General features: G+C 37.0%; 1 protein-coding gene and 1 long non-coding RNA gene across 3 annotated transcripts in view; one reads left to right on the top strand and one right to left on the bottom strand.

The window, feature by feature from the left end:
- Window positions 1–27884, top strand: part of agap1 (ArfGAP with GTPase domain, ankyrin repeat and PH domain 1) — a 137935-nt gene that overhangs the window by 26327 nt on the left and 83724 nt on the right. For both annotated transcript variants that reach the window (XM_016514080.1, XM_016514079.1), the window contains exons 2-5: window positions 15565–15623; window positions 16759–16846; window positions 25117–25202; window positions 25895–26036. In XM_016514080.1, the coding sequence (XP_016369566.1) occupies window positions 15565–15623; window positions 16759–16846; window positions 25117–25202; window positions 25895–26036 (375 nt within the window). The remainder of the gene's footprint in view (window positions 1–15564; window positions 15624–16758; window positions 16847–25116; window positions 25203–25894; window positions 26037–27884) is intronic.
- LOC107709575 (uncharacterized) lies at window positions 234–15624 on the bottom strand. The gene is made up of 3 exons (XR_001636508.1): window positions 15563–15624; window positions 9028–9030; window positions 234–244 (listed from the first exon to the last, which is right to left on the bottom strand). It is a non-coding gene; the product is annotated as an uncharacterized LOC107709575 (long non-coding RNA).

Raw genomic sequence — 27884 nt, 5'->3', positions numbered from 1 at the left:
ATGGAAAGTAAAAAAAACTGCATTTATTTGAAATAGAAATCTTTTATAACATCATAAATGTCAATTGAAGAAACCCTTATGAAAAGTATTGTGATTATTTTAATTTTACTGACCCCAAACTTTGCATTGGACAAATGGGTCTTGTTAAATTAATACATGTAAATAGAAAACAATGAAGCAGCTAATGTAGACCTTATGGAGCACTGTGTTCCACTCTTTTCATGATTAAAATTGTAATTGCAATCTTGATTATTTTTTCAATTAATGGTGCTGCCCAACAAGGGACCAAAACCTCATGGCGACGCTTCTGGCAGTTTAAATGACACAGAGGTAGAAGCTCATGTGTGTGGTCGGATCCAAAGGCTGCAAGACAACAACACCTCTGTGGAAACAGCACACCGCTGAGTTGGACCGCTATTGTGTGAACCCCAGTGGTGCATCAGACTTGTGGTGGTCTTGTTTTTGAGCTGCAACACCGCGATGGGTTGTTTGGAGGCTGCCAAGTGTCCTTGCTGTCTTTTCTTCACCCGCTTGTGTTTGTTTCCTGACTTTGCGGTGGAGCCTATGTACGCATTTGTCTGTGTATGTAGTCTGCATTGTTGTGAGCTCCACAAGTGTTGGGTTTGATTATGGACATTTACAGCTGCTAAACCTTTCATAACACTGCTGTGTCTCATTACGTTTCACATTTTCTTTGTTTTGTCCAGGAAACCCTTTTGATCTTGTTGTGTTAAATAGCACTCCACTTGACAGCTTAATTGCAGTGTGAATTGCAGCATGCAGCGTACGGTTCGATCCCGCTGTACGGAATGTTATTTCCAGATCGTTCTAGTTACGAGGACATTCCAACTACGTTTACAGGGCTGACTGGTTTGTTTTGTCTTGTGCATCTTGCTTGCGCACTCTCCCATTGTCATTCTGTCACTGCTTCTTGTTTTTTATCCATTGTCTTGCTTTCAGTCAAAACAATGAGGGGTGGAGAAGCGTTTTGCGGCTGCCTCGTTTATCAAGCGCTCCTCAGATCTTCTGTAATAATGGCACACTGACTGTGTCAGCTGTAATGATATCTTGACTGTAACTATGATAATAGTCTTTCCTGCAAGTACTGGTGCGTTAAACGTGTAAGGTGTAAACGTGTAACGCTTTTTTTCCCCTTAAGGTTAGGAGAGAGATGCAGCATTCTTGTGCTGAAGGGCCTAATTAGGGCTGAAATTTTATTGTACATAACTCTGTTGAAGCTCTATGAAAACGTATGGACGTATTAAGATCTCTGACCTCTACTTCACAAGTTACTCTTAAGTATGACTTGTGTGGGTTGAGTTTTGGTCATCTTTTGATAGAAGCATATGTGGGTTTTATTTTGGCAGTCTCTGACTTTTGTGAGACATCTGTGTGGTTTGTGTGCAAAAACATGAAACACATTTAAGAGTAAATTTCCATGTCTGGCTCCAGTCGTTCCCTTCAATTTGTAAACAGAAAACAAATTGAATGAATATGTGATCTCAGAGTGGTAAACAGATATGATCACCCAGATAGACGTGCTGTTTCAAGTTTTTTTTTAAAATATCTGATAATTGCTGAAGTTGTTATCATGGTATGCAGTGTTATGGGGATATTGTATTACATTACAAAACGGGTTTAAATACAGCATTTTTTTTGCACATAATATAGTTTTAGTTATTTTCTTTTAAATGAAAAGATCATGAAGAGAGTTCCAAAATTTCAAAAAGAACACTGAACATAAGAAACTAAATGACCATTTAAATAAGAGCACAGAAATAAATAAAAAAAATGAAACATTAAATATTTTAATATTTGAAAATAAATATAAAGTGAAATGGAAGCTCAAAAGTGCGGGATTGATGTGTGAAAACCAATGAGATTTGTTCTTGTGTGTCACGAAAACATGTTTGAGCTTCCGCAGGAACTAGTGAGGTTTGTTCTGACGTGTCAAGCAAGTCCGTTTATCAAATTAGGCCCTAGATGTGCATTAGTCAATATTTTTATGTTAAAAAAATCTAGTTATCATACAAAGCACTTGTGTTTTAGAAGGACTTGCAAGAAACAGCTCAATATGGATTACTTTTACATTGTCTTTACAAACCTTTTGAAGCTTGAATATATTTTTAAGGAATGGACTTTACGTGGAGGGGCTAAAGTATATTAGCTTTCATTTAAAAATATCTTCATTTGTGTTTTGAAGATTAACGAATGTCTTCTGGTTTTGAAGTAACATGAGAGTAATTGAGGACAGAATTTCCGCTTCTGGGTAAAACATTGAGGTCATTTTTTAGGTTTACACAAAGAGTGTAAACACTCAACACATTTTGAAGTAGTCTGACATGTTCTGGCTCAACAAATGACGTGGATTTTGGGGTGGGACTACCTGTAATAAACCGCTTAGCTGGGAATTGACTAGCTTTTTCAGATAACATAGTAAAGGGAATAACCACAAGGAGGATTGCAAGAAAACTCTTGGGATACTGTACAGATGCTGAGCTCCATCTTGACAGGTAAGCTTGGATAGTTCCCAAATTCTGCTAACATCCTCTTTTTAGGCTGCACAACCAACTTTTCCCCAGTCTTCTGATAGTTGTTGTTAAAATCTGGGTCCCGAGTTTCATTTGTACAGAGAATTCAGCAAGAATGATTTCTCAGCTGCCGCTGGTAACATTTCTATGCCACTTTAATAAGAAAACATCCTTAGAATAAAAACATCAAGAGTACAGAGTCGTGCACATGCAGCGGCACACTAGAGAGATCACTGTCAATGCAACTCTTGCAGAAGTGGAGTCAGTTAATATTTGCATTTAGCATTTGGAATTCAGATAAGCTTAAAATGATTTCCTTGTGTGGTTTGGCATGTTTGTTCTTAGCTGCTTTGGTCCTGAGTCAGGTGCTTTGTTAGTGTGTGTACGTTTCTTCTAGTGTTCTGTCTGTTCTCCTTGACAGCGCTGACTCAAAGGAGGCCACAGTATAATAATAGCAGCAGCGAGGGAAAGAAAAAAGCGGAAGGAGAGCTGCAAAAACCGTGGCAACGGCGTGGGCTGGCGGAGACAGAATTATGGCAATATGGCTGTTTTTCCTTCTCTTTTTCCCTTATAGTGGTGCTGCCATTTTTTCAGCGGACCACATCACAGACGCAAAGGGAGGGAAGTCTATATAGAGAATGTAAACACTGCACAGGAAGTGGGAAACATTATATTTATGTCGTTCCTTGGATGCATCCCTTTGTACCTTCTATTGCAAACCTACTAAACCTTTATTGCAGTTGTTCATTGCAAAAGTCTGTAAAGCGCATGCTTAACTGGTACAAAAGTTTGTCAGAATCTTTGTTCGTAATTCAATGTCTATAAACTGATCAACGTCCCTTTCAAGGCAAGTCAGTTCACTCAGCGGCCATCTTGGGAACGCATTCAGTTAGCTATTTCCAGTCATGCAAGTACAGTTCAGATTGAATTAAAACCCTTTTTAGGGTTGTGTCGATAGACGATTGTATCGTGTATCGACAATAGTCAGAAATATCGCCTGTGGCTGATGCCTTTGACGATAGCAAGATGATTATTATTATAATTATTAATTTTATTATTATTATTATTATTATTATCAGGATAGTAATACTATCTAATTAATATTAGGGCTTATTTGTTGCATTATTTCTTTTTCCGCGTTTCTACAGTGTTGCACGTTATTATAACCAGTCACACACTATTATGCTGAGCTTATGAATGCAATGGCCAATCAGAGGTGGGATACTGTACAGATGCTGAGCTCCATCTTGACAGGTAAGCTTGGATAGTTCCCAAATTCTGCTAACATCCTCTTTTTAGGCTGCACAACCAACTTTTCCCCAGTCTGCTGATAGTTGTTGTTAAAATCTGGGTCCCGAGTTTCATTTGTACAGAGAATTCAGCAAGAATGATTTCTCAGCTGCCGCTGGTAACATTTCTATGCCACTTTAATAAGAAAACATCCTTAGAATAAAAACATCAAGAGTACAGAGTCGTGCACATGCAGCGGCACACTAGAGAGATCACTGTCAATGCAACTCTTGCAGAAGTGGAGTCAGTTAATATTTGCATTTAGCATTTGGAATTCAGATAAGCTTAAAATGATTTCCTTGTGTGGTTTGGCATGTTTGTTCTTAGCTGCTTTGGTCCTGAGTCAGGTGCTTTGTTAGTGTGTGTACGTTTCTTCTAGTGTTCTGTCTGTTCTCCTTGACAGCGCTGACTCAAAGGAGGCCACAGTATAATAATAGCAGCAGCGAGGGAAAGAAAAAAGCGGAAGGAGAGCTGCAAAAACCGTGGCAACGGCGTGGGCTGGCGGAGACAGAATTATGGCAATATGGCTGTTTTTCCTTCTCTTTTTCCCTTATAGTGGTGCTGCCATTTTTTCAGCGGACCACATCACAGACGCAAAGGGAGGGAAGTCTATATAGAGAATGTAAACACTGCACAGGAAGTGGGAAACATTATATTTATGTCGTTCCTTGGATGCATCCCTTTGTACCTTCTATTGCAAACCTACTAAACCTTTATTGCAGTTGTTCATTGCAAAAGTCTGTAAAGCGCATGCTTAACTGGTACAAAAGTTTGTCAGAATCTTTGTTCGTAATTCAATGTCTATAAACTGATCAACGTCCCTTTCAAGGCAAGTCAGTTCACTCAGCGGCCATCTTGGGAACGCATTCAGTTAGCTATTTCCAGTCATGCAAGTACAGTTCAGATTGAATTAAAACCCTTTTTAGGGTTGTGTCGATAGACGATTGTATCGTGTATCGACAATAGTCAGAAATATCGCCTGTGGCTGATGCCTTTGACGATAGCAAGATGATTATTATTATAATTATTAATTTTATTATTATTATTATTATTATTATCAGGATAGTAATACTATCTAATTAATATTAGGGCTTATTTGTTGCATTATTTCTTTTTCCGCGTTTCTACAGTGTTGCACGTTATTATAACCAGTCACACACTATTATGCTGAGCTTATGAATGCAATGGCCAATCAGAGGTGTTCAGATGAGTCATCACTGAAACAGCAGAGTTCTGTTGTTCGGCGCACGCTGACTGAATTCTGACTCGCGAATTCTCTCATCATAAACAACAAAGTGCAGATGTACGTGCGATGTAAGTAACCTATAAGAGATTTATTCATCACAGTGTAGATTCACTAATTATAACGGGAGCGTTTTTAAAGTGCATAAACTCACGCTAGACTTAGCTTGTGATGATGTTCTTTGGTAATGTAATGTTCTTCGCTCGTTTTCTGTAGCTGCTTTTTGAATAACTGAGAAAATGTAAGCATTATATTTAGTAACTTACGATGTTTCTATTAATTTGTTATCATGTTAAATACCCATTCAGTCATATAAAAAATATTAGGCTGCTTTTAGCCTTACGCTGGAGTTGGTTCACTTTCCGGCAATGAAACTAAGTAAATAAATAATTTAATAAATTAGCACGATAATATTGCGTATCGGCGATCTCACAGACTGATGATAGGACGATATGAAAATTGAGCATATCGCCCAACACTAGTTCTTTTATTATTGGCGATTGGTTCTTTTAATTGGAAGGTGGGAGTATTGAAAGATATTGTAAACTAGAGCATTCTAATTTCTCCCATTCATTGTAACACCAGCGACCCGTCTCAGCTACATACTGTCTGTGCTTTGGTCTGTGCAGCCTCCAAAAGGAGATTGTCTATAGATTGTCTAAAAATTGTCTATAGGTGCACAGCTGTATATATGTTTTGACCCACCAATAGAAATAGAATAAGTAGAGGCAATTCTGTGGCTTTCATTCTGTGTAACCACATCAGATCCTTGTTGGTTTCAGTTTCAGTTGGTTTCATCTTGCTTACTGTGGCTGTACATGTGATCTATTTAAAGCATAGATTATGTTGTGTCCCACGATTGTGACTCCTTGGTTTTTCTTCCTAAATGCATTATTAATTTATTCATGCGTGCACAGAACCAGCCTAAAATAAATAAAACCAGTGTTAAGCTCATCAACAAAATTACTGACACATTTTCACGCTTTTTGCATTTGCCAAAGATAAAAAAAATGCACCCTGATGATAATTAAATACATTTTAAAACACTATTTTAAACCGTTATCATGCTAGAATTTCAGGATGTTTTCATAAGAACAGTTTTAATGTATAATATAATGTTAAATGCATTAAAATGAATGAATGTGTACACAATTTTTAAGTAATGTTGAAAAATTTGATAGTTTGGTCTGTTACCTTTGAACACGTTTTTGTTATTTTGCATATTATTGGCAACTAATGTTATTTTTCATTGACTATTTCGTTGAAATTAAATAAACATGACTTAACAAAATAAAAGACTACATTTAAAGGAGATTTTGGTTATTTAAAGGGAAATATGGCAAAAATTAACACTGCAAGTCGGATCACAAAATATTGCATACATAATAAATTTACTTTCATGACATTTTGGTAATGCACAATAATGCATGCCACTTACCTTTGAGCAATACTTTTGTCTTGTGAATGTTTTTTTTTTTTTTTTCAGTTAACAGAATTATAAATAATAGATTTGAAAAGATGCCTGCAGAATTGTGTGAGTAGGCAGTGTGTTTATGTCCCTCTCAGTCCCACCCTATATGTTTGGCACAGGTACAAACACACCTTGTTCGGCTGTTTTTGGAATACTGCATTGATAAAGCCTGGGAGAGAACAGGCCGTGCTTCGGACAGACCGAGGCAGCCAGGACACAAAACACATGTTTAACTGTGCTACGCTGGATAATCTATCTACCACAATGTGGAAATATCACCCCTGCTTATTCCATCACTAACTTGCTGTGTCTTTTCTTTTCCAACCCTCTTCCTCTCTCTCTTCCTCTGTGTCATTTTGATGAAGAGCAGACACATTCTGCTAAACACTCTTATCTCCTGCTGTCTTTGCGGAGGTGACACCCTGAAACACAGTGTGAGGGAAATAGACTTTCCATTGTCACAGTATGTGTGGATACATTTAAAGCATGGAGCTTGCATGTTCACCTTATGTAGCTTGTAAAATCTAGGACACAGACTCAGCTTTTCTTCTGCTGTCTCAGCAAATGATGTGCACATGTGTGTAGGAGGTTTATGTTCATTAAGAATGTCTTACTGAGTCAGGAAACTTAGGAAGCCTGGTGCATTGCAGGAGACCATATGGTTGGTACTGAGGAAGTTGAATATAGATTGTTTTAGACAATCGATTTAAAAGTGATGGTCCGTTTGTAGTTTACAAATAATGGCAGAAACATCAGCTAAAATGAATATTCTGGGTTTAATACAATTTAACATGTTTGTTCGCTCAAAAATGAAAGTTCTGTTATCATTTACTCTCCCACATGTCGTTCCAAATCCATAAGACTTGCACTCATCTTCGGAAAATAAATGAAGATATATTTAATACTCTCCCTTAATTGTCTTCTGAAAAAACACAATGGTTTGTATGATGAACAGATTTAATTTAGGCTGTTATTCGCAGTATTTAAATAGAGTGATATGAAGCTTCAGTATTACCAGGTCTGTTTTACTTTGTCAGGTTGGGCCCATTTACTTCCATTTTTTTTTTTTTTAATCAACAATATGCCACAAGTACTGTCGACTGATCTGTTTTCTGCCAAGAATCAGCATTTGAACGGCTTTAGACGTCACGATCATGATCATACTGCCAAAGGGTCCTAGTGTGTCAATGAGAACTGGTTCAATTCGTGTGTGGCAGCATATTGATTCAGCCAAAGCAGTGACTTCAGCATGCAGGTCAATGAACTGGTACCACAGCGACACTGCTGCACTGGGAACACTGGGGAAAATGGAAACTTGAGGCCCCTCCTAGGAAACAGGAAGCAGCTGTAACAACATCCTGTTTCAGAGTGATGTCCAGGGAGCAGTGGCGCATGGCTGAGCCATCAGTAGCCCCAGTGCAGCCCAACAGAGGGGCAACAATGCAGCCCAGTGTGTTAGAGGTGCAGCGGGGGGCTGACGGACTGGATTTTTTCCATTTGCCCTGTTGGGGTCAATGACCAGCAGTCAGTTAAACATAGACGCATGATGCTGGAATACAATTATTTGCTGGTTTCTTTGTTAAAGATTAGGGTTGGGAATCGAAAATCAATTCCAATTCCTGTGTGCACATCCTTTATTTTTAGGTGGTGAAAAGGGGCTATTAAAAATGTACTTGTCTTTGAATCATTCATTCAAGAGATTCATTCAAAAACACTGATTCTACCAGTAATGAGACAAGTAAATCTTGAGTGAGTCCTTGAATCATTCCATTCATAAATTCCATGAGATTTTGTTTAGTTGTCTAATATTTTATTCTTCAGAATTGTGAGAGAACTACAAACTCCATTTTAAAAAAGTCTCAATTTATCCAGAATCTTGCAGCACTATTTTGCACACAAACGGCTCTTAATTGAGTCCAGTTTTTATGTAGCCAGCTGATTTTTGTTCATGGTATTCAGCAGCAATTTAATGTTTTGCTAAAAGACACACAAAGTAAATATGTTTGATATCTAAATGTTTGACTTTTGACATTGGAATCGAAACTGGGAATTGATAAGAATCGGAATCGATAAGCAGAATCGGAATCGATCAAATTCAAACGATACACAACCCTATTAAAGATGATAGTTGATAGTGGAAATTGGAGAGAAAGAGAATCTTAGTAATTTGAGGTAGTGTGGCGTGTGTCTCTTAGTGTGTGTGCTTTCACAAAAACTGCTGGGAAATGCGGCTTTGTGTTCACGAAGCTATTTTGGGAGCTGCAGTGAATGAGGAGATGAAACATGCTGTTCTCAGTGTCTGGAGGGAACGATGGAGTGAGGTGGGAATGAGATGAGAGAGCTTGAGATGAGGAGTGTAAAGTGACAGTGAAACGGAGGGAGGAGGGTGGTTCTCCAATAACCTCCATCAAATGATCAGAGTGTACTGTACAGCAGTAAGTTTCTGGCAGCATTCAGAGCTAAGTGAATTGAACTGAGGCTCCACAGAACACTGACTCCACATGCACTTACTGTAGCTGCCTCTCACTGTGTTCTTTATAACAGCCTCGAACCAACCGGGCAAGCCTTATGTGTGCCTTTTTGTCTGAGGCAGTTCCTCATTTTCAATTCTAATATGGCCCGTCTTGACCTGAACTTGTGTTAGCATTTTACTTTGCAGTTTCATATTGAATCAGACAGATGCAGACTAGTGTTAAGCTCAAAAAGCACACCCTCAACTGTGAGACAGTCTCTTAAAGATCTTAAAGGAATAGTTCACCTAAAAATGACAATTCTGTCATTTATTCATGTCCTTCCAAAACTTTCTTCTGTGGAACATCTAAGAAGATATATTTTTTTTAAATATCAAAGTTTTTGTCCGTACCGTGAGATGGATTCCAATGTAATTTGACTTTTAAAAGTGTGATCCCATTTACCGCTATTCAGCTAATTTCCTTCAAGAGTCATTTACTCATGAAATAGGCTACACTGGTCACACCATAGTTTCATTTCTTTTTTCTTTTGTGCAGCTTAAAAGAACAACTCAATAGTAAGACATGTTCTTGTCAATATTTTGCTGTACACTAACTGCAAACTTAAATTCATGCTGGAAAGCACCCTAATGCATATTGCACATATAAATGGCAAGAGCTTTTGCCAAGCTCCAATCTGACGACCTCTTCCTGTTCTTAATTAGGCCAGTTCTTAGACAGAATAAGCTGCAAAATGCATCAGACTTTGATGACTGTCAAGATTTTGACTCTAGATGAATATAGATGAGACCTGATATAATCAAGCAACTCGGATCTCATACCAGACGTCTCACGAATTACACACTCTCACTGTTCTGCAGGAGAGGAAAAGCCGCTTCGTGACAGAGAGAGATTTACATCCTGACCGAATGATGATGGATGTCCTTGGGAGTTGTGACTTGCGCCTTTGAGCGCTGTGTAATGGTTGATTGTTGCCAAGCATACCCGACACATTCATTATTGCGCTTTGTGTGTTAGTTCCGCTTTCATAAATCCTAATTGAATCTTTGATGGAGCCTCATGGTGTCGATTTTGGACTGGTGTTGGCCTAGTTCTCCAAGTCCCCTCAGGATGCTTACATTGGGTGTGTGGGATTTGAATGATTCAGGAGACTCTAAAAGCTGCAAGTTCTTAAAATGAGGGTGAATCCTAAGGACAAAAGCTGAGCAGAATAAAAGGACCTGATCTGGGTCAGGCCATCACAGACACCATAACACTGACCCTGGTAACATTATGCAGAATTATTGTAAATTGAGGGACTTCCTGTAAATGTCCTTCTAATTTCGCTATTCTGTTTTTTCCATCACGTCGTCATTTTCTGCCCGACACAGAGTGGGTGGTGGAAGTGTGCTTCTGAAATCGGTCAGCTCACAGCGAGGGGGTGGAGGGTCCAGGCAGGTCATGGGAAACTGGCTGCAAAGAATCAACGCTGAAATGACTCTTACTCTACATACACATATAAACAAATGCATAAGAGCATTTAAATAAGACACATGAGCTTCCCACGGGGCACACAGACACCCCTCATGTCCTCCTAGACTTTCAGTGACTTTAAAGTGACAACATGATTGTCGTATTTGTGAAGTAACTGTGTTTACTACACATTCAAATGCAGATGAGGTTCACTTGCCAGAATTATTTCAGCTAGAGGTATCCCAGATTGACAATGAAATTCAAGATATGCTACAAAAATTAGCATTTTAGGACAATAAAAAGTTAATTAACTATCATTTTAAATTTTTAAATGTTTTTTAATGTTAATGTAAAATATACAATGTATCAAAAAATATAGGCTATTTATTTTATTTTTAGGCTACAGTATATATTTCATTGTAGTTTGGATTGTTTTTTCCAGTTATGTTTTGCATTGCCCGTCTTTTTTTTTGTTTTTTTTTGTAGGTTTTATTAAAGATAATGCTTAATAGTGATTGAAATATGAGTTTTTCATTGCCTGATGATGATATAGGCTAATTCTAATATATGTGACCCTGGACCACAAAACCAGTCATAAGTAGCACGGGTATATTTGTAGCAATAGCCAACAATACATTGTATAGGTCAAAATTATCGATTTTTCTATTATGCCAAAAATCATTAGGATATTAAGTAAAGATCATGTTCCATTAAGATATGTTGTAAATTTCCTACCGTAAATATATCAAAACTTAATTTTTGATTAGTAATATGCATTGCTAAGGACTTCATTTAGACAACTTTAAAGGCGATTTTCTCAGTATTTTGATTTTTTTGCACCCTCAGATTCCAGATTTTCAAATAGCTGTATCTCGGCCAAATATCGTCATATCCTAACAAACCATGTGTAAATCTCAATTAATAAAAATTGACCCTTATGACTGGTTTTGTGGTCCAGGGTCACATATGCTTAATACAATTCAGTGTTAGTACATGAGACAACATGAAAATGCTGACATGAAAATAAATCCTGTTTACCTAAAACACATACTCAAATTTCACAAAAAAAACTGGAGACCGAAATAGTTTACTATCCATTGACAAAGTCAGGTCACGTTTATATAGCACTTTATATTATACAGATTGTTTCAAAGTAGCTTTGCACTAATAAACAGGAACATAAGTGTTAATGTTGTAAAATTCATTAATTATGAAAAAAATTACATTTCAGCTATACAGAAGACAATTGTGTCTTTATTCAGCTCAATTCAGTTCAATATTGTTGACAATTCAGATGAATAAGTGTCAATTGTGCAAATGTGATCAGAAATATGTTCAATTCATCTACTTTATAAGCAGCTCTTCAGAAGGCAGTAGTTTCATTTTCTATTCTTATTCAGCTTAAGTCAGTTCAAAGCTGGCAGTAAAATTTGCAACTGAAAAAGAAGGAAGATAAATACTTCTGTTAATTGGCTAAGCAGACATGGCTATCGACCAGTAATCTCAAATACTGCATTTTACGCTGCAGGTCTTGATGCCTAATTATCTGCATTTACACTATACACTTGGTAAAACAATCCAAGGTAGACATACTGACCTGGAAAAGCATCCATATGAGTTAACGTCATTTGCCACCCTTGCTTTTTCAATGATGTATGTCTCTCATTGACAGGGGAATATATCTGATCTGTCTGCTTACATGGCAGATGCCAATGCATGTATCTTGATTCATATTAGATTTATTTCCACATATAAATAATGCCTGAAACCGATCTGATAATGTCGGCATCCATGTGCTTTTTTTTTTCCTGCTTACACATTGTGGGTCATATCCAATCTGTCACACGGGAGGAAAAAAAATTGTTGACACTTGAACCATGTAATGTAAAGATGACTAAATATTGACAGAATTGCCTTGGCCTAATGCTAGGTCTATCACTCCCTGTAGCTGAGCCATGATTTTTTATTTTATTTTTTTTACCGCAAAAATTCAACTTACAAGTTGAAATCAACTGGGTGCTCATCAAAGCAAAAATTGTCAGTTTGGAGCCAATCATTCAGACATTGAAATCCAGACATGCATGCATTCTCATGAGAAGCAGGCTCTGCATTGTCTCTCCTCAGAGTTGCGGATGAAGAGCATGTATAATGACTGGGTGTTAAGTTTCATCTTTACTGCCTTCATTTTTAATAGATAAAATAAAGGCTGCTGTCACACAGTATTCATGGTTATTGAGCTCTCTATAAACACAAATATCAAGAAACTTTCTTTTTTTTTTTTTACGATTTTCTGCAAGGATACCTTGTTTATCCTGCCAACGTTTGAGATGGAGATTTCTTTTAGAGAATTGTACTAAAGTATAATAGTAGCTTCAGACTAAAGCTCTTGCAATGTCTTTCATCACTGTTTTTATCGAGGTTGCAGTTTTATAATCGAGCATGCTATCGACTTTCATAATGAAAAATAATCCAGCAAGTCTATTTCATTTGAAGAGGTGAAGCAAGATTGACTAGGGCTTTGGCTGTAATGGTTCATTACCGATCTGTCACTCTCATCATGTCTCCTGTGATGTTACAGATTGTCATTTTGAATGAGTCGCAGTATCACAGACAGCTGTCATAGTGCTGTGTTGATTGGTTCCATCTGCGCATGGAACGCCTAATAGAGAAAAGAGATCAGAGGTCTCAAATAAATCAGGTTTCTCCAAACAATATGATTTATATGTGATTACAGCATCAGTTGTTCAGTCAATCCTTCTTTTTTTCTTTAATACCCTGTCGGATTTCATATATGCTTTCTATGTGGGTAGCAGATTGTGTTAACCTTCCTCAGATCTCAGACACTGTGGCCTTTTCAGGGTCGCCACATGGAATATATGAAGCAACCCCCCAAAGGCTCTTCCACTATTCTTCATCTGCTAGCCTTTTCAAAAAGTGGCAGTGGAGGCAATCCCCAAGGGTTATGCATATAGGCTATGTTAGCATTAGCGTGTGTTTAGTATGGGTCTCTTGAGAAATTATAGACTGTTGTTATCTGACATCAGTGAGCAGAAGATGGAAGCAAAGCATGCATTGGTTTGTGAATGGAGATGGACACAATAAAGAATAAAGCAGTGTCCCAAAATCTAATACGTTTCCTACCTAAACAACATTTAAGATACCATATGCACACTCTCAGTGTAAAAAGTGTTTCTAAAAGTAAGCTGCTTTGTTTGGGCCAAATTGTGGATAAGGCAAATCAGACAATATGGTGGATGGGTTTAGACAAATATATTGTAAATATGCTTATTTCATCAAATACCTAAAAGTTTTGATATAATGCAGCCTATTTTATAATATTTTACACAATATTTGTGTATACAGTGTGTTTTTACACTGATGAGATGCTTTATGCTGATTGTGATACGTATTTGTGTACTAATTAATAACATTGATTGCGTAGCAATATACTTGAGTCAGCCTTTCTGACTCCAAATCTAAATTGACATGACTTTACCAATTGTTGTGATTTTTCTGGATAAGGATTAAGGATGAGAATGTATGTTTTTATAATTCTTGCCCAATAAAATACTTTAGAGCTAATATTTAAGATTCTATTAATTTACATAACTTTTTCAGGTCTGGAAATTTTACTCAAAATTAGGCTTCCTCATAAATACAGTTTTCTGGAGGGCCGTTTGTGTGGTGCTCAGAGTTTCAGCCTATGAAGATTGTCCAAATTAGTTATAAATGAGCTTCCATTTCATTGAAGGTGCTGTCTTAAGGCTGGTACACATTACATGAATTTTGCCTATATCTTTGCCCCAGCTTGCAGGCTGGAGGTGTCATCGATTGTTGCTGAAAGACAAAGTTGGAGTTCGCAGTTGGATTTGACCGATTGCACAGAAAATCCTCCGTTCATAATTTCTTTTAGTCAATATTACACATTTTTGTTTGTCATGCATCTCCAAGCAGTGTTGCACGTTATTGCAAAAGTTTATGTTTGGAGTGACTCCAAATATCTGGTACGGTGTGTTTTTCCTCTGTAACTATATATGATGTCTGCAAGTGCACAATGCCATGTGTTTTATAATTGGTTCAGATCTTAGAAGTCATGTAGTGTATTCCAGTCTTTAGAAGACACAAGACAGCTGTCTACATTTGCTCATTTGGCCGACCGTGCTCTTATTCAAATTGACTTGCATTGCATTCAATATAAACATTTTATTTGTTCATCCATTCCCTAAGAATCAAACTCGTGACTTTGGCGTTGCTAACGCCATGCTCTACTGTTATCTAGCATTGTATCTAACATTGATCGTCATGGGCATTTTCTTATAGAGCATGATGTAAAGTGAAAGTGAAAATGACATGACATGTGGCCAAGTATGGTGACCCATACTTGGAATTAGTGCTCTGCATTTAACCCATCCAAAGTGCACACACACAGCAGTGAACACACACACACCGTGAACACACACCCGGAGCAGTGGGCAGCCATTTTTGCTGCGGCGCCCGGGGAGCAGTTGGGGGTTCGGTGCCTTGCTCAAGGGCACCTCAGTCGTGGTATTGAAGGTGGAAGAGAGCGCTGTACATTCACTCCCCCCACCTACAATTCCTGCCGGTACGAGACTCGAACCCGCAACCTTTGGGTTACGAGTCCGACTCTCTAACCATTAGGCCACGACTTCCCCCGAGTTGTTAAACATAACAACTCTTCTGGAATCATGGATTTGCAGGCTTAGGCTATTTGCTGCTATCCTCTGAGCGTTTGAGCCCACAGTGCACACCTGCAGCCACTATTGTTCTATTGTAATGTGAAACGTGTTGTGCAGCTGAGCGTGGGGGCCGTGTAGGCACTGTGGGCTCTAATTAACACATATTTGATCGTTGGCACTGCTGAAAAGACCTAAAATGAACACAGACATGTTTTGTTCTGTAGTGTAGTTTTAGAGTTGTATTTTAACATTTTGTATTTAACATTCCATTTTGGGTCTGTTTGACTGTGTCTTTTCCTCTGCTGTGTGTATTGATCAGTGAACCACTCATCTAGAACTGTTCTGTAAATAAGACTGAACTGAAGGGCATGACCACATTTATAATGATCTCTCTCTTTCTCTGTTACAGATGCCTTTGTCAACAGTCAGGAGTGGACACTCAGTCGCTCCGTACCAGAGCTCAAAGTGGTGAGTCCTGTCACTGATGTTTCAAATTTGCCATTTTTATCATAACTAATACAAGATTTAATTTGCATCATTTAATTACTTAAATTAGTGTAGCATGCTCGTGACCTCAACAAAACCGCTTTGATCAGGCTGTGTCCTCTTTAAATTGGCCTGAATACGCTGAATTCTCTGTTTCTTGTCCTGTGGAAAGTTAATTTGAAATGAAAAATAAACTCACTTTTTACACTCTCACTGCTTTATTTGTTGGTCCCCTAATAATGACATTTGTGTCATTTGACAGCGTCATTTCCTCCAACTCAAATTATTTCTTGTTTGATAGCATTCTGTGATTAAATTATTGCATGTGAAAATTACATCGTACAGTTTTAAAATTAAATGACTGACTTGTCATGCTAACGTATATTAATGCATGGATATAATTTGTTTAATCCAAAATAATAATAAAGAAAATGAAACAATATTTTAATATATTTAGCATAATTTAACACAATTACAGTTTGTTTAACACAAGTGCAGAACTCTTTCTTTAGAATTCTTTAAATGTAATTATTAGTAATAATGAATTTTATCATTTTAATTTCATTTCATAGTTCTTTAATCATTTCGAATTAACTTTAAAAGTTTCAAACTGAAGTCTGGGTCTATGACAAGTAAAAATCAATAACATGATCAAAATGATCTTTAAATACCTTTTTTTTTTATTTTTTTTTTAATAAAAATCAAACCCTGGGACTTAAAAATACCCACAGTTAAAAAGACACCGTTTTACTGTACTGATAGTACTCCATACTCAGCAAAGGTTATAAAATAATTTTAATAATCTGTGTGTGTGCAGCATGATCTCCTATCTCTCTCTCTCTCTCTCTCTCTCTCTCTCTCTCTCTCTCTCTGTGTGTATGTGTGTGCGTCACTGAAAGCAGCACATTAATATAGAACAGTGATTAATCTGACTTGGAACTACCTGTGCATTATATGGTTTTAATGCATACCTGCCAGGCAATCAGAATCAAGTATTCAGACAGACCATGGTATAATAGGACTTGCTTCAGGTCTAAGCTGAGACACTGTTTATTTACATGCCAAAATATCATGTAAGGGACCCCTATTCATTCTGTGTGTGTATTTGTGTGTGCAGGGCATTGTGGGTAACTTGGCCAGTGGGAAGTCTGCCCTGGTGCACAGGTATCTGACAGGGACGTACGTGCAAGAAGAGAGCCCTGAAGGTAGGTGTTTTGCTATCAGATATGCAGGTGAAATTTGGAGAATCATTAAAAGCCTTTGTACTTTTATATCTATCACTGTCTTTGTCTTTAACAGTTTATATTTCTCACTTTAATGCTTTTGAAAGGCTTTACAATGGCATATGTGTGTCCTTCTGTTCTTAGATCCCGTTTAAGTCTTGAAGTTATGTGTAAATACAATTAGTATTCCTCTCTTTTCAGTATTGCTGAGGCATAGCCTAGATACTCTTCTTATTTTTCTCTCCTTCTCTTATTCTTTCTCTCTCTCTCTCTCCGCACACCTGCTGTTAGTATGTTAGTATGGTACAGTTGTGCCAGAGGACTCTGCTATACTCCCCATGTATAATTGAGAACATTCAAGGCACACCGCCAGACCACCACAATATGCTCTCTTCCCCAAGCACGGATCTGCTTTCAAAAGCTCCCCGTGTCAATGTTTCATGTCCTTTATAACTGTTATTATGTAGTCATGTTAAACTGGCCTTTCAGATGGCTCCCTCACGGAGCAGAGTTTGTAAATTTTAGGGCTTTTCTTTAAAGATCGTAATTAGTTTAAGCAACATTTAGTACAATTGTGCTTAACTGCAGTAATCTGAGTGCCTGGGGGTCCCGCAGAAGCATGAGGTCACAGAAGCAAGGCACTAATCATGTCTCGTCCTCTCCTTTGCACTTTACCGTATAAAACTCGAGCCACTGCATAGCAGCGGTCAACCAGGAAATCGCCCTGCAAGAAAAAAAAATCCCCCAGAAATGTCAATTGCCTGTTTGCCGCAGTGGATTATAGCACAGAGTGCCAAAGGAAACTTAGCGCGACATCAGAGACCGTTGAAGTGTGTGCCTTGCTAAGCTCAAGCGACACGGTTAAATCTTTCACGTTTGAGGCCAGCACGTCATCTGATGATAGAAGTGCCGCAAAACTCAGATTTGCAGTGGCGTTACATCACATTTCAGCTACAGAAAGCTGTGATTTGAATTTCCAAATTTACATTCCAATAAAACTACCGCATAAAAAAGTTTTCCTACTTTTCTTTTTTTGAAGTTTCACTATTCTGGGTTTAAAAATAGTGTTTCCTAGCTTTGGTAGAGTGACCCCAACCTCAAAACCACTAAGTAGGGCTGGAGCAGATTTTTACAGCGCACTCTGCAATGAAAGCAGTCGGGTTTTGCACCGTCCCCCCTTGTATCACACACACTACATGAATAGACACATTCTCAGAGCTCTACAAAAAAAAAAAAAACACTTAGTTTTAATAAAAATCAAACCCTGGGACTTAAAAATACCCACAGTTAAAAAGACACCGTTTTACTGTACTGATAGTACTCCATACTCAGCAAAGGTTATAAAATAATTTTAATAATCTGTGTGTGTGCAGCATGATCTCCTATCTCTCTCTCTCTCTCTCTCTCTCTCTCTCTCTCTCTCTCTCTGTGTGTATGTGTGTGCGTCACTGAAAGCAGCACATTAATATAGAACAGTGATTAATCTGACTTGGAACTACCTGTGCATTATATGGTTTTAATGCATACCTGCCAGGCAATCAGAATCAAGTATTCAGACAGACCATGGTATAATAGGACTTGCTTCAGGTCTAAGCTGAGACACTGTTTATTTACATGCCAAAATATCATGTAAGGGACCCCTATTCATTCTGTGTGTGTATTTGTGTGTGCAGGGCATTGTGGGTAACTTGGCCAGTGGGAAGTCTGCCCTGGTGCACAGGTATCTGACAGGGACGTACGTGCAAGAAGAGAGCCCTGAAGGTAGGTGTTTTGCTATCAGATATGCAGGTGAAATTTGGAGAATCATTAAAAGCCTTTGTACTTTTATATCTATCACTGTCTTTGTCTTTAACAGTTTATATTTCTCACTTTAATGCTTTTGAAAGGCTTTACAATGGCATATGTGTGTCCTTCTGTTCTTAGATCCCGTTTAAGTCTTGAAGTTATGTGTAAATACAATTAGTATTCCTCTCTTTTCAGTATTGCTGAGGCATAGCCTAGATACTCTTCTTATTTTTCTCTCCTTCTCTTATTCTTTCTCTCTCTCTCTCTCCGCACACCTGCTGTTAGTATGTTAATACAGTACAGTTGTGCCGGAGTATCCCCATGTATAATTGAGAACATTCAAGGCACACCGCCAGACCACCACAATATGCTCTCTTCCCCAAGCACGGATCTGCTTTCAAAAGCTCCCCGTGTCAGTGTTTCATGTCCTTTATAACTGTTATTATGTAGTCATGTTAAACTGGCCTTTCAGATGGCTCCCTCACGGAGCAGAGTTTGTAAATTTTAGGGCTTTTCTTTAAAGATCGTAATTAGTTTAAGCAACATTTAGTACAATTGTGCTTAACTGCAGTAATCTGAGTGCCTGGGGGTCCCGCAGAAGCATGAGGTCACAGAAGCAAGGCACTAATCATGTCTCGTCCTCTCCTTTGCACTTTACCGTATAAAACTCGAGCCACTGCATAGCAGCGGTCAACCAGGAAATCGCCCTGCAAGAAAAAAAAATCCCCCAGAAATGTCAATTGCCTGTTTGCCGCAGTGGATTATAGCACAGAGTGCCAAAGGAAACTTAGCGCGACATCAGAGACCGTTGAAGTGTGTGCCTTGCTAAGCTCAAACGACACGGTTAAATCTTTCACGTTTGAGGCCAGCACGTCATCTGATGATAGAAGTGCCGCAAAACTCAGATTTGCAGTGGCGTTACATCACATTTCAGCTACAGAAAGCTGTGATTTGAATTTCCAAATTTACATTCCAATAAAACTACCGCATAAAAAAGTTTTCCTACTTTTCTTTTTTTGAAGTTTCACTATTCTGGGTTTAAAAATAGTGTTTCCTAGCTTTGGTAGAGTGACCCCAACCTCAAAACCACTAAGTAGGGCTGGAGCAGATTTTTACAGCGCACTCTGCAATGAAAGCAGTCGGGTTTTGCACCGTCCCCCCTTGTATCACACACACTACATGAATAGACACATTCTCAGAGCTCATTAAGAGATATTATCACAAGGCCAACTGTGTGACTGCATGTGTATGTTTACACAAGAAGAAAGAAAAATCCCTACAGGCCTTGTGGTCTCAATACAGCCCCAGCCTTTACCTTTTCAAAACCCAGCACCCCATATGGGTAACTAACGCAGTTTTTTGCTTATGCCGCCACAATCATGTTTGATTTAGAAATGCGGCTCTGCTGGGATCAGCAGTTTGGTGCAATTGTGCAGACCAGTCCCTCTGGTGTGAAAAATAACACTTTTATCAATGTGAAATATCAAATTTAGACTTTGAATCTTTTCCAAGTAAAATCTAGATAAACTAGTTGCAAACCGTGAAATCTAAATAAACTGGTTGACCATCGTGACCCATTTCTACTTCATATTTCCTATCTTTTTGTTAAACAGGCAAATAAGAATATTTAAAAATCTAGTTTAAAACATATGACAAATTCTTAGAGATCTTTGTATTCGTGTTGGTTTTAAAAAACGTCTTTACATTTAATTAGCTAATGTGTCACCACACACCACATGGCTTTAAATTGGTGCACAAAAGTATTTTTAATTATTAATAATGTTTTAACAAGATCGCTTCACTTTCACTTTTTTCTCAAAAAATAAATAAACAATAAAAGCATAAAAATAATAGATTTTGCCAAACTACTAATGTTTTTATTCAAGAATTATTAGTATTCATAATTTTTTTTCTTAATTATGGTGTATTATCCTAAAATGTATTTGGCTTTATGTCCTAAAACAAATATAAAAATGAATTATAAAAAAAAAAAATTTAAACATGCTCATCATAGAAGATATGTATTTAAGTCATTGTGTGTTTAAATGGTAATGTATTTTTTAAATTAATTAATAGATTTAGGAGTGTTACGTTACTGACCTCAATACTATGAGCATGTGTTTGATAGTATGTGTCCTTTTCATCAGCGTACTGTAAATCAGCTGTATTGACCTGACCATGTCCTCAGGGCAGACGTGTTAGATCTGTATGTTCAGATAAAACAAACTCGCGAGTCGTGACCCACATGACAATAGATAAGCTTGCGATGAATGAATGAAAGTTATGCTTCTTTCTCTCTCTCAGTCTCTTTCTCTTTGTCCTGCTGGGTTTAATTTCTTAACTGACTGTGCATGTTTAGCTTGGCTGCTTTTTGATTTGAGTTTTGTTTATTCTCTCTTTCCTTGGCTGCTTCTTTAACTAGCTGACGTGGATGCAGGTAACTATTTGCTCTCTTTTTCACAATGTCACCGTCATGTTCTTCTTGGGGAACGTCTGTCGTAGTACAAGAGATTTGAGGAGGTGGACTCTCCTCCCCTCTGTGGCTTGTTAAACAGCATTTTCTTCATCATGTTTTTGTTTAGATGCTCACAAACAATGTGTGTCATACTTAAAATCTTCAGTTATAGAGTTGATTCCACTCCACATGGCTTCTCTTTACTCATCACAGCGCTTTAAGCAAATCAAGCCATAGAACAGGAGGTTCCACTCTACTCCTCTCTTGATGCCACTGTAGTTTTGCCATCTTTCCATTTCATTCATTTCCTCAATGACACCAATGCACTGAGCGTTACAGGTCACTGTCCATCAAGCCAGAATATTAGACCGGGCGTTTTATCAAAAACTGTGTTTCTGAGTGTCTCTCATGATGAACTAAGCTTCATTGCATCCAGAGACTCTAAACTCAAGTGTGTTTTTACTCAGCTGAGGTTAACTCCATGGAGAAAGAACCCAGAGTGTAATTAACCGATGGGTGTGTATCTTTCACTCACTGTGCACTTCTCTCTCGCTCTCTATTTTCAACAAATATATAAATATCTGCGTCCAGACTATATGCTGAGTATTAGCTGTCCTGATGCTCCTCCACTTCCTCATCCTTCATAATGCAGACAGGCAAACCATGTCATTACGGAAAAGCTTGCCATCCCCTCCAGCCTAAACGCCATTCCCGAACAGCTCGCCCACCCTTCGATTTCAGCTAAACCTGGCGAATTTTGTAAAGCACATGAACTTTGGCATACACATTATTGCCCACATGTTTGGTTCAGCGGAGGAGCAGAGTTTAAACACTCGAGTCATTAAGACGGAGGGAAAATGGGAAAATCACGCAATCAAGAAACATTGTGTTATATCATGTCGTCATCTCAATTGAGTTACAGTGGCTGTGCTTTAGAACCATTATGTATCTCTTAGTAAGAAACTTTAAAGTAAAAAACTATTGCAGTGCTGCTTATGCTGTGATAATTAGGGCTGGGTATCGAGTTCGATACTTTTTAGGCACCGACCGAAATTCCTCGATACCATCGAGTATCGAAAAACGTCTCGTCGTTCGGTACCAAATTTCGATACCTAAGGGGTTAATCTCATCAGCGTCAGTGAGCCAATAAGCCTGCAGCACTAGCTGGTGTGTTCGACTAGAGGTGCGGCGCAGATCGATCAGTGTTTGACATCCGCGAGAGCGATTCGAAAGCGCACGGAGCAGTCTCGTGGTACTGTACTACACCGATCGGTCTGCGCAGTCAGTCCGCGTCAAGTCGAACACACCTACTAGTTTACACCGGTTACACTCAGAGATGTGGCGCACACGTGAGGCTGTAGTGCTAATTGATTTCATAAAATTGGTATCGAAAAAAGTATCGTTCAGGAACCGGTATCGAAGTCAAGGTATCGGTATCGATATCGAAAAGTTTTGAACGATACCCAGCCCTAGTGATAATGCCACTGATGCTGTATTAAAATTAAGATTTGAATATCTACTCTCTAGTGTAAGAACCGTTTTATTTTCTAGAGGTGATTTAATGATTTTTGCAGCTGTGTCTAATTATGAAGGTATGCAGAACTAATATATAATACCTGTTATATTTATGCTTTTCTGGCACAGTTATAACTAATTAACGGGTTTTCAAACTTTTTGTTGTGAAGGACCCCCCAATATGAAAATTTCCATTGCCTAGGCCCCCATTAAAACAAAGTAGCTATATATGAGAAAAATAGTGTGATATTATGAAGAAAAGATTGTTTAAAAAAAAATGAAAAATGGAATTTATACATAAAAGCCAGAATAAATGTATATATTACATAGAAATAAGTTTTAATTCATATATAAAATTATTTTTAAAAATTATTAAATAATTATTAGAATATATTTGTGGAAGGCTTTTTACAATAATTATTGTGAGAACAAAATTGGCTTGCAAAATTAAAAATATGAAAATATGATTTAAAGTTATTTACTTTGTTACTTTAGTTATTTCTTAGTTGTTTAGTTACTTTCTTAGTTTCTTATATCTTAGTTGCTTACCTGTAGTTGCACCACTGTTCCTGGTTAGATCTGATAAATCCAAAAATATTATCAAGTAAAATACTGTAAATAGCGATCAAACCAGTTATCAGTCCTTCCCAAATCTCTCTCTGTATAATTTATGGTCTTTGTTGGTTATCATGGGGATACACTGTTGGAGGTCAGAGGTGAAGGGTAAAAGTTAAAAATGTTCAAGTGGTCATGTCCCCAGATGACCATGGAATGTCCTTTCAGGCTATGAAAGTAGTAGTATGTGAAGTTCTCTCAGGTCTTCGGTACACAAGCTGATTAGCAGTGTAGAGCTGCGATAAGGTTAAGACCCTCTAACATCTCCAGGAATCCCCTCTGATCCTCTTATGCTTCTGCAAACCAACCAACAGTCACCCTCCCCTCTTCCGCCGAAAGAAAGATAGAGAGAGGTCTCTATGTCCTCTGATTTCTGACCACCGCTATCTCATCTCAGATGGGGCACAGATGGAGTGGTGACCTTTACCACTCCAGCCATCGTTAGACTGGACGTTTGGAAAACTAATTGCAGCAGCAATACTTAATTATTCTTTGGGTTCAAATAATTTTCTGAGGCATTATTTGTCTTTCTCTGAAAAACAAAGAAGCTCAGGAAGAAAGCACTCAGATAGTGTTGATAAAAGACACTTTCATGCATGGATAAATGCATTATAAAAAAGGGAGTTACAAGTGCAATAAATAAATGAATCATTGCATTTCAAGCATCTTTGTTCAGTCTGCATTTTATATTGTGACAAATACTCCCGTTAATAAGGTTTAGACCAAAGGTTCTCAACCTTTTTTGACTTGGCCCTTCATTGTCCAACACAATATTCACAGGGCCCCTCATTTAGAATATAGTATGATATTTCCTCCGGAATGTTCTGCTATAATTTCAACAAAGCCAATTTTTCAAACATTTTCATTAACAGAAACTTGGAGTATCAATATATAACATATATTGCTACTACTAAATATTATAGAAACTTAATTTTCTGTAAAGTTGCTTTGCAACAATTTGTATCGTAAAAAGCACTATACAAATAAACTTGAATTGAATTGAACATTAATTAACCACAATTATTCATCTGAGGTGACGATTAACCATGATTATAGTTGTTGAGGGGAAAATTGAAAAATATATATTTTATGTTTTTTATTGTTTTTTTATTATTTTTGTTTTAGGATTTTAATAAGTTATTTTTAACATAATAAATGAATGAATACATTTCTGGGATTACATCAGTATACTAAACTGTAAATAATAGGGATGGAATTTAAAAGAATTAACAATTCCAGTTCAATTCAATTCTATTGTGAAATTTACAAATATTATTTAAACAATTCTTACATGAAAAAAAATCAGTTCCATTGTGAAATTTATAAATACTATTTAAACAATTCTTACAAAAGGTGTTTTTAAACTAGATTTTCAGAGACAGCATAAATGCAATCCAGTAATCTGCTTTAACTATATATGAAATATCAGTACTAAACAAACAGAAAAGTGGTAATATATTTAAATTATTTATTTATTTTCATGAAATCCTACTGTCAAAATTCATGTGTGTTTGTAACTATGAACAACCAGTCAGTAAGTACACTATGAGTGTGGGAAAAAGTATAAAATTAAAATATATAAGTTCTATGCTGTGTGAATTTTATTCATACATTAACAGTCAGTCCTTTGGGAATGAAAAGGGACATTCCACAACGTCGCAGCAGCAGTAGTATTAATAAAATTGTGCACATCATTTATTTAATACATTTTTATAGTACTCATCTTTGTGTATTTACTAGTTCTGAACTCTGATTTATAGAACAAATTATCCCCGCTTTGTTTCCATTTCAATCAACAGTCCACCAATCATCTAATTTATAAGTAGTGAATATATTAGAATCATCAGACTCTTTAAATTGATTTGCTTCTTTTGTTGGACAGGAGGACGTTTTAAAAAGGAGATTGTAGTGGATGGACAAAGTTACCTCCTCCTAATCAGGGATGAAGGGGGACCTCCGGAGGCTCAGGTAGGAAGTGCAGCCACAAATACAATGTGTTTTCCTTACAGAGGATGTTCTGATTCACAATGCTGAGCCTTAGTCTCAACTCTGGATGGCATAGCTATAACAATATTTTAGTTTTGTTTTACAAAGCGGCTGAGTGGAAACCATGATGTAATAGGGTTTACATGAGGCTGATAACATTTATTTAGACAAACTGATTCTCTGTTAGTCATAAAATGCAAACAGGAAGTCTCATGTGGCCTCTTTCTCATGGCCTGTGAAATATGAATTTTATAGTGTGTCCCATTGAGCAGGGAGTCAGTCATTTCGAGCTGACAGAGTTGTTTCAGTGCATTTCTTATGGATATTCCCAGAATTAACCATAAATCCTGTGAGCATTGTTTGTTCCATATATTCACTTACCCAAAATGTTGTCATGGCTTCTTAAGTCTGCTTTTTAGGACAGCTACAGCTAAGATGCAACTAAGTCCCATCAGTATCCCAATATGTAGTGGTTCAAAGCCCTTGCTAGTGCACAAGTTCACATTCACAATAATCACATCATAAGGAATAAGGGGGCGGAAAATGATGAAATATAAGGGAGTGGATTTATGAAATGTTTAGCCTATTTTAAACAAAGTATTGTGTTTTTTTAAAAATAATGTTTCTCTCTCCCTTTCTAAATTCTCCCCACTCTCTCAATCATTCTTTCTCAGTTTGCTTTGTGGGTAGATGCGGTGATTTTTGTGTTCAGTCTGGAAGATGAGATCAGCTTTCAGACGGTCTACCACTACTATAGTCGCATGGCCAACTACCGCAACACAGCAGAGGTGCCCCTGGTGCTTGTGGGAACTCAGGGTGAGTCTTGGAGAGAAAAAAACCTGGATATATCATATGACAGCAACTCACACTCCGAATTCAAGGCCATATTCTCCAGTGGCTTGGCAACAATTTGAATAGAGTACAGTTTGACGAGTTGGCACAAACTTTTTACATATTTCAGGGATTATTGTTATCAGTTATTTTTACACATTAATTGTTGATCACTTTTTTTTGGGCAAGTATTATTTATAGATATTTTATATGGACACTACTTTTCAAAACATTGGGGTTGGTAAGATTTATTTATATTTTTTTTATGTTTTAAGTCTCTGAAGTATGGAAGCCCGTTTCCACCACTGAATAAAAAATAAAAAAGGTAATTGTGACTTTTTATCTCGCTATTCAGAATTGTGAGATAAAAAGTCTCAATTGCCAGATATAAAGTCAGAATTGCCATATATAAAAGCGCAGTTCTGATTTTTTTTCCCTCAGAATTGCGTGATATAAACTCGAAATTGCAAGAAAAAAAAATTCAGAATTGCCAGTTTATATCTCGCAATTCTGACTTTATAGCACACAATTGCAAGTTATTAAGTCAGAATTGATTGTTGATCACTTTTTTTTGGGCAAGTATTATTTATAGATATTTTATATGGACACTACTTTTCAAAACATTGGGGTTGGTAAGATTTATTTATATTTTTTTTATGTTTTAAGTCTCTGAAGTATGGAAGCCCGTTTCCACCACTGAATAAAAAATAAAAAAGGTAATTGTGACTTTTTATCTCGCTATTCAGAATTGTGAGATAAAAAGTCTCAATTGCCAGATATAAAGTCAGAATTGCCATATATAAAAGCGCAGTTCTGATTTTTTTTCCCTCAGAATTGCGTGATATAAACTCGAAATTGCAAGAAAAAAAAATTCAGAATTGCCAGTTTATATCTCGCAATTCTGACTTTATAGCACACAATTGCAAGTTATTAAGTCAGAATTCTGAGATATAAACTCGCAATTCTGAGAACATATCAGTCTTTTTCCCGACTCAGAATTGGAATTTGTAACTCGCAGTTGCAAATTTATATCTATTACCAATATATATTTATCTATTACCAATATATATTTTATATATATTTATATATATATTACCAATATATATTACCAAATTAAAATAAGTAAATAAATACCTAAATGTACAATCATAACAATAACATTCTAAAATATTATTGCAATTTGAACTAACTGTTTTCTATTTTAATATATTTTAAAACCTAATTTATTCCTGTCATGCACAGCTGAAATTTCAGTAACCATTACTTCCAGTGTCACATGATCCTTAAGAAATCATTCTAATATGCTAATTTGGTGCTCAAGAACATTGTTGCTTATGTTTATGTTTATTTGACAAAAAAGTAGTGAATACACTATTCGTCAAGGATAACACAATAAAGTTTAAAACAAAACTTATTTCCATTGTGGTCCTTGATGTAAAGCATAAACTCCACTCCCGGTAACGGGAACACTGGCATTGCATTATAAATACAAAAATTACAATAAAATTCCACATTTACAAAAATGTACAGTCACAAATAACCTCATACGTAATACAAATTCATCAACAAAACAACCCACTTAAGAACCAACTTTTAGCTTTTAAACTAAAACTAACCATATTCGAGATACTTTTAATGGCCAGAGGTAACTTATTCCACAGAAGTGCCCCAGAATATCTAAAAGACCTACGACCATACATAGTTTTAAAATGACATAATGTAATATCCATAAGGCTTTGCCTAGTTTTATAACAATGTTGCTCATTTACCCTAGAAAAAAATACATTAAAATATGAAGGAGCTCTATTATTGATAATCTTATGTACCATTTTT

This window comes from Sinocyclocheilus rhinocerous, unplaced genomic scaffold, assembly GCF_001515625.1.
Source record: "Sinocyclocheilus rhinocerous isolate Xijiao unplaced genomic scaffold, SAMN03320098_v1.1 scaffold806, whole genome shotgun sequence".
Taxonomy (NCBI): Eukaryota; Metazoa; Chordata; class Actinopteri; order Cypriniformes; family Cyprinidae; genus Sinocyclocheilus; species Sinocyclocheilus rhinocerous.
This window is presented reverse-complemented; position numbering and strand designations above follow the sequence as displayed.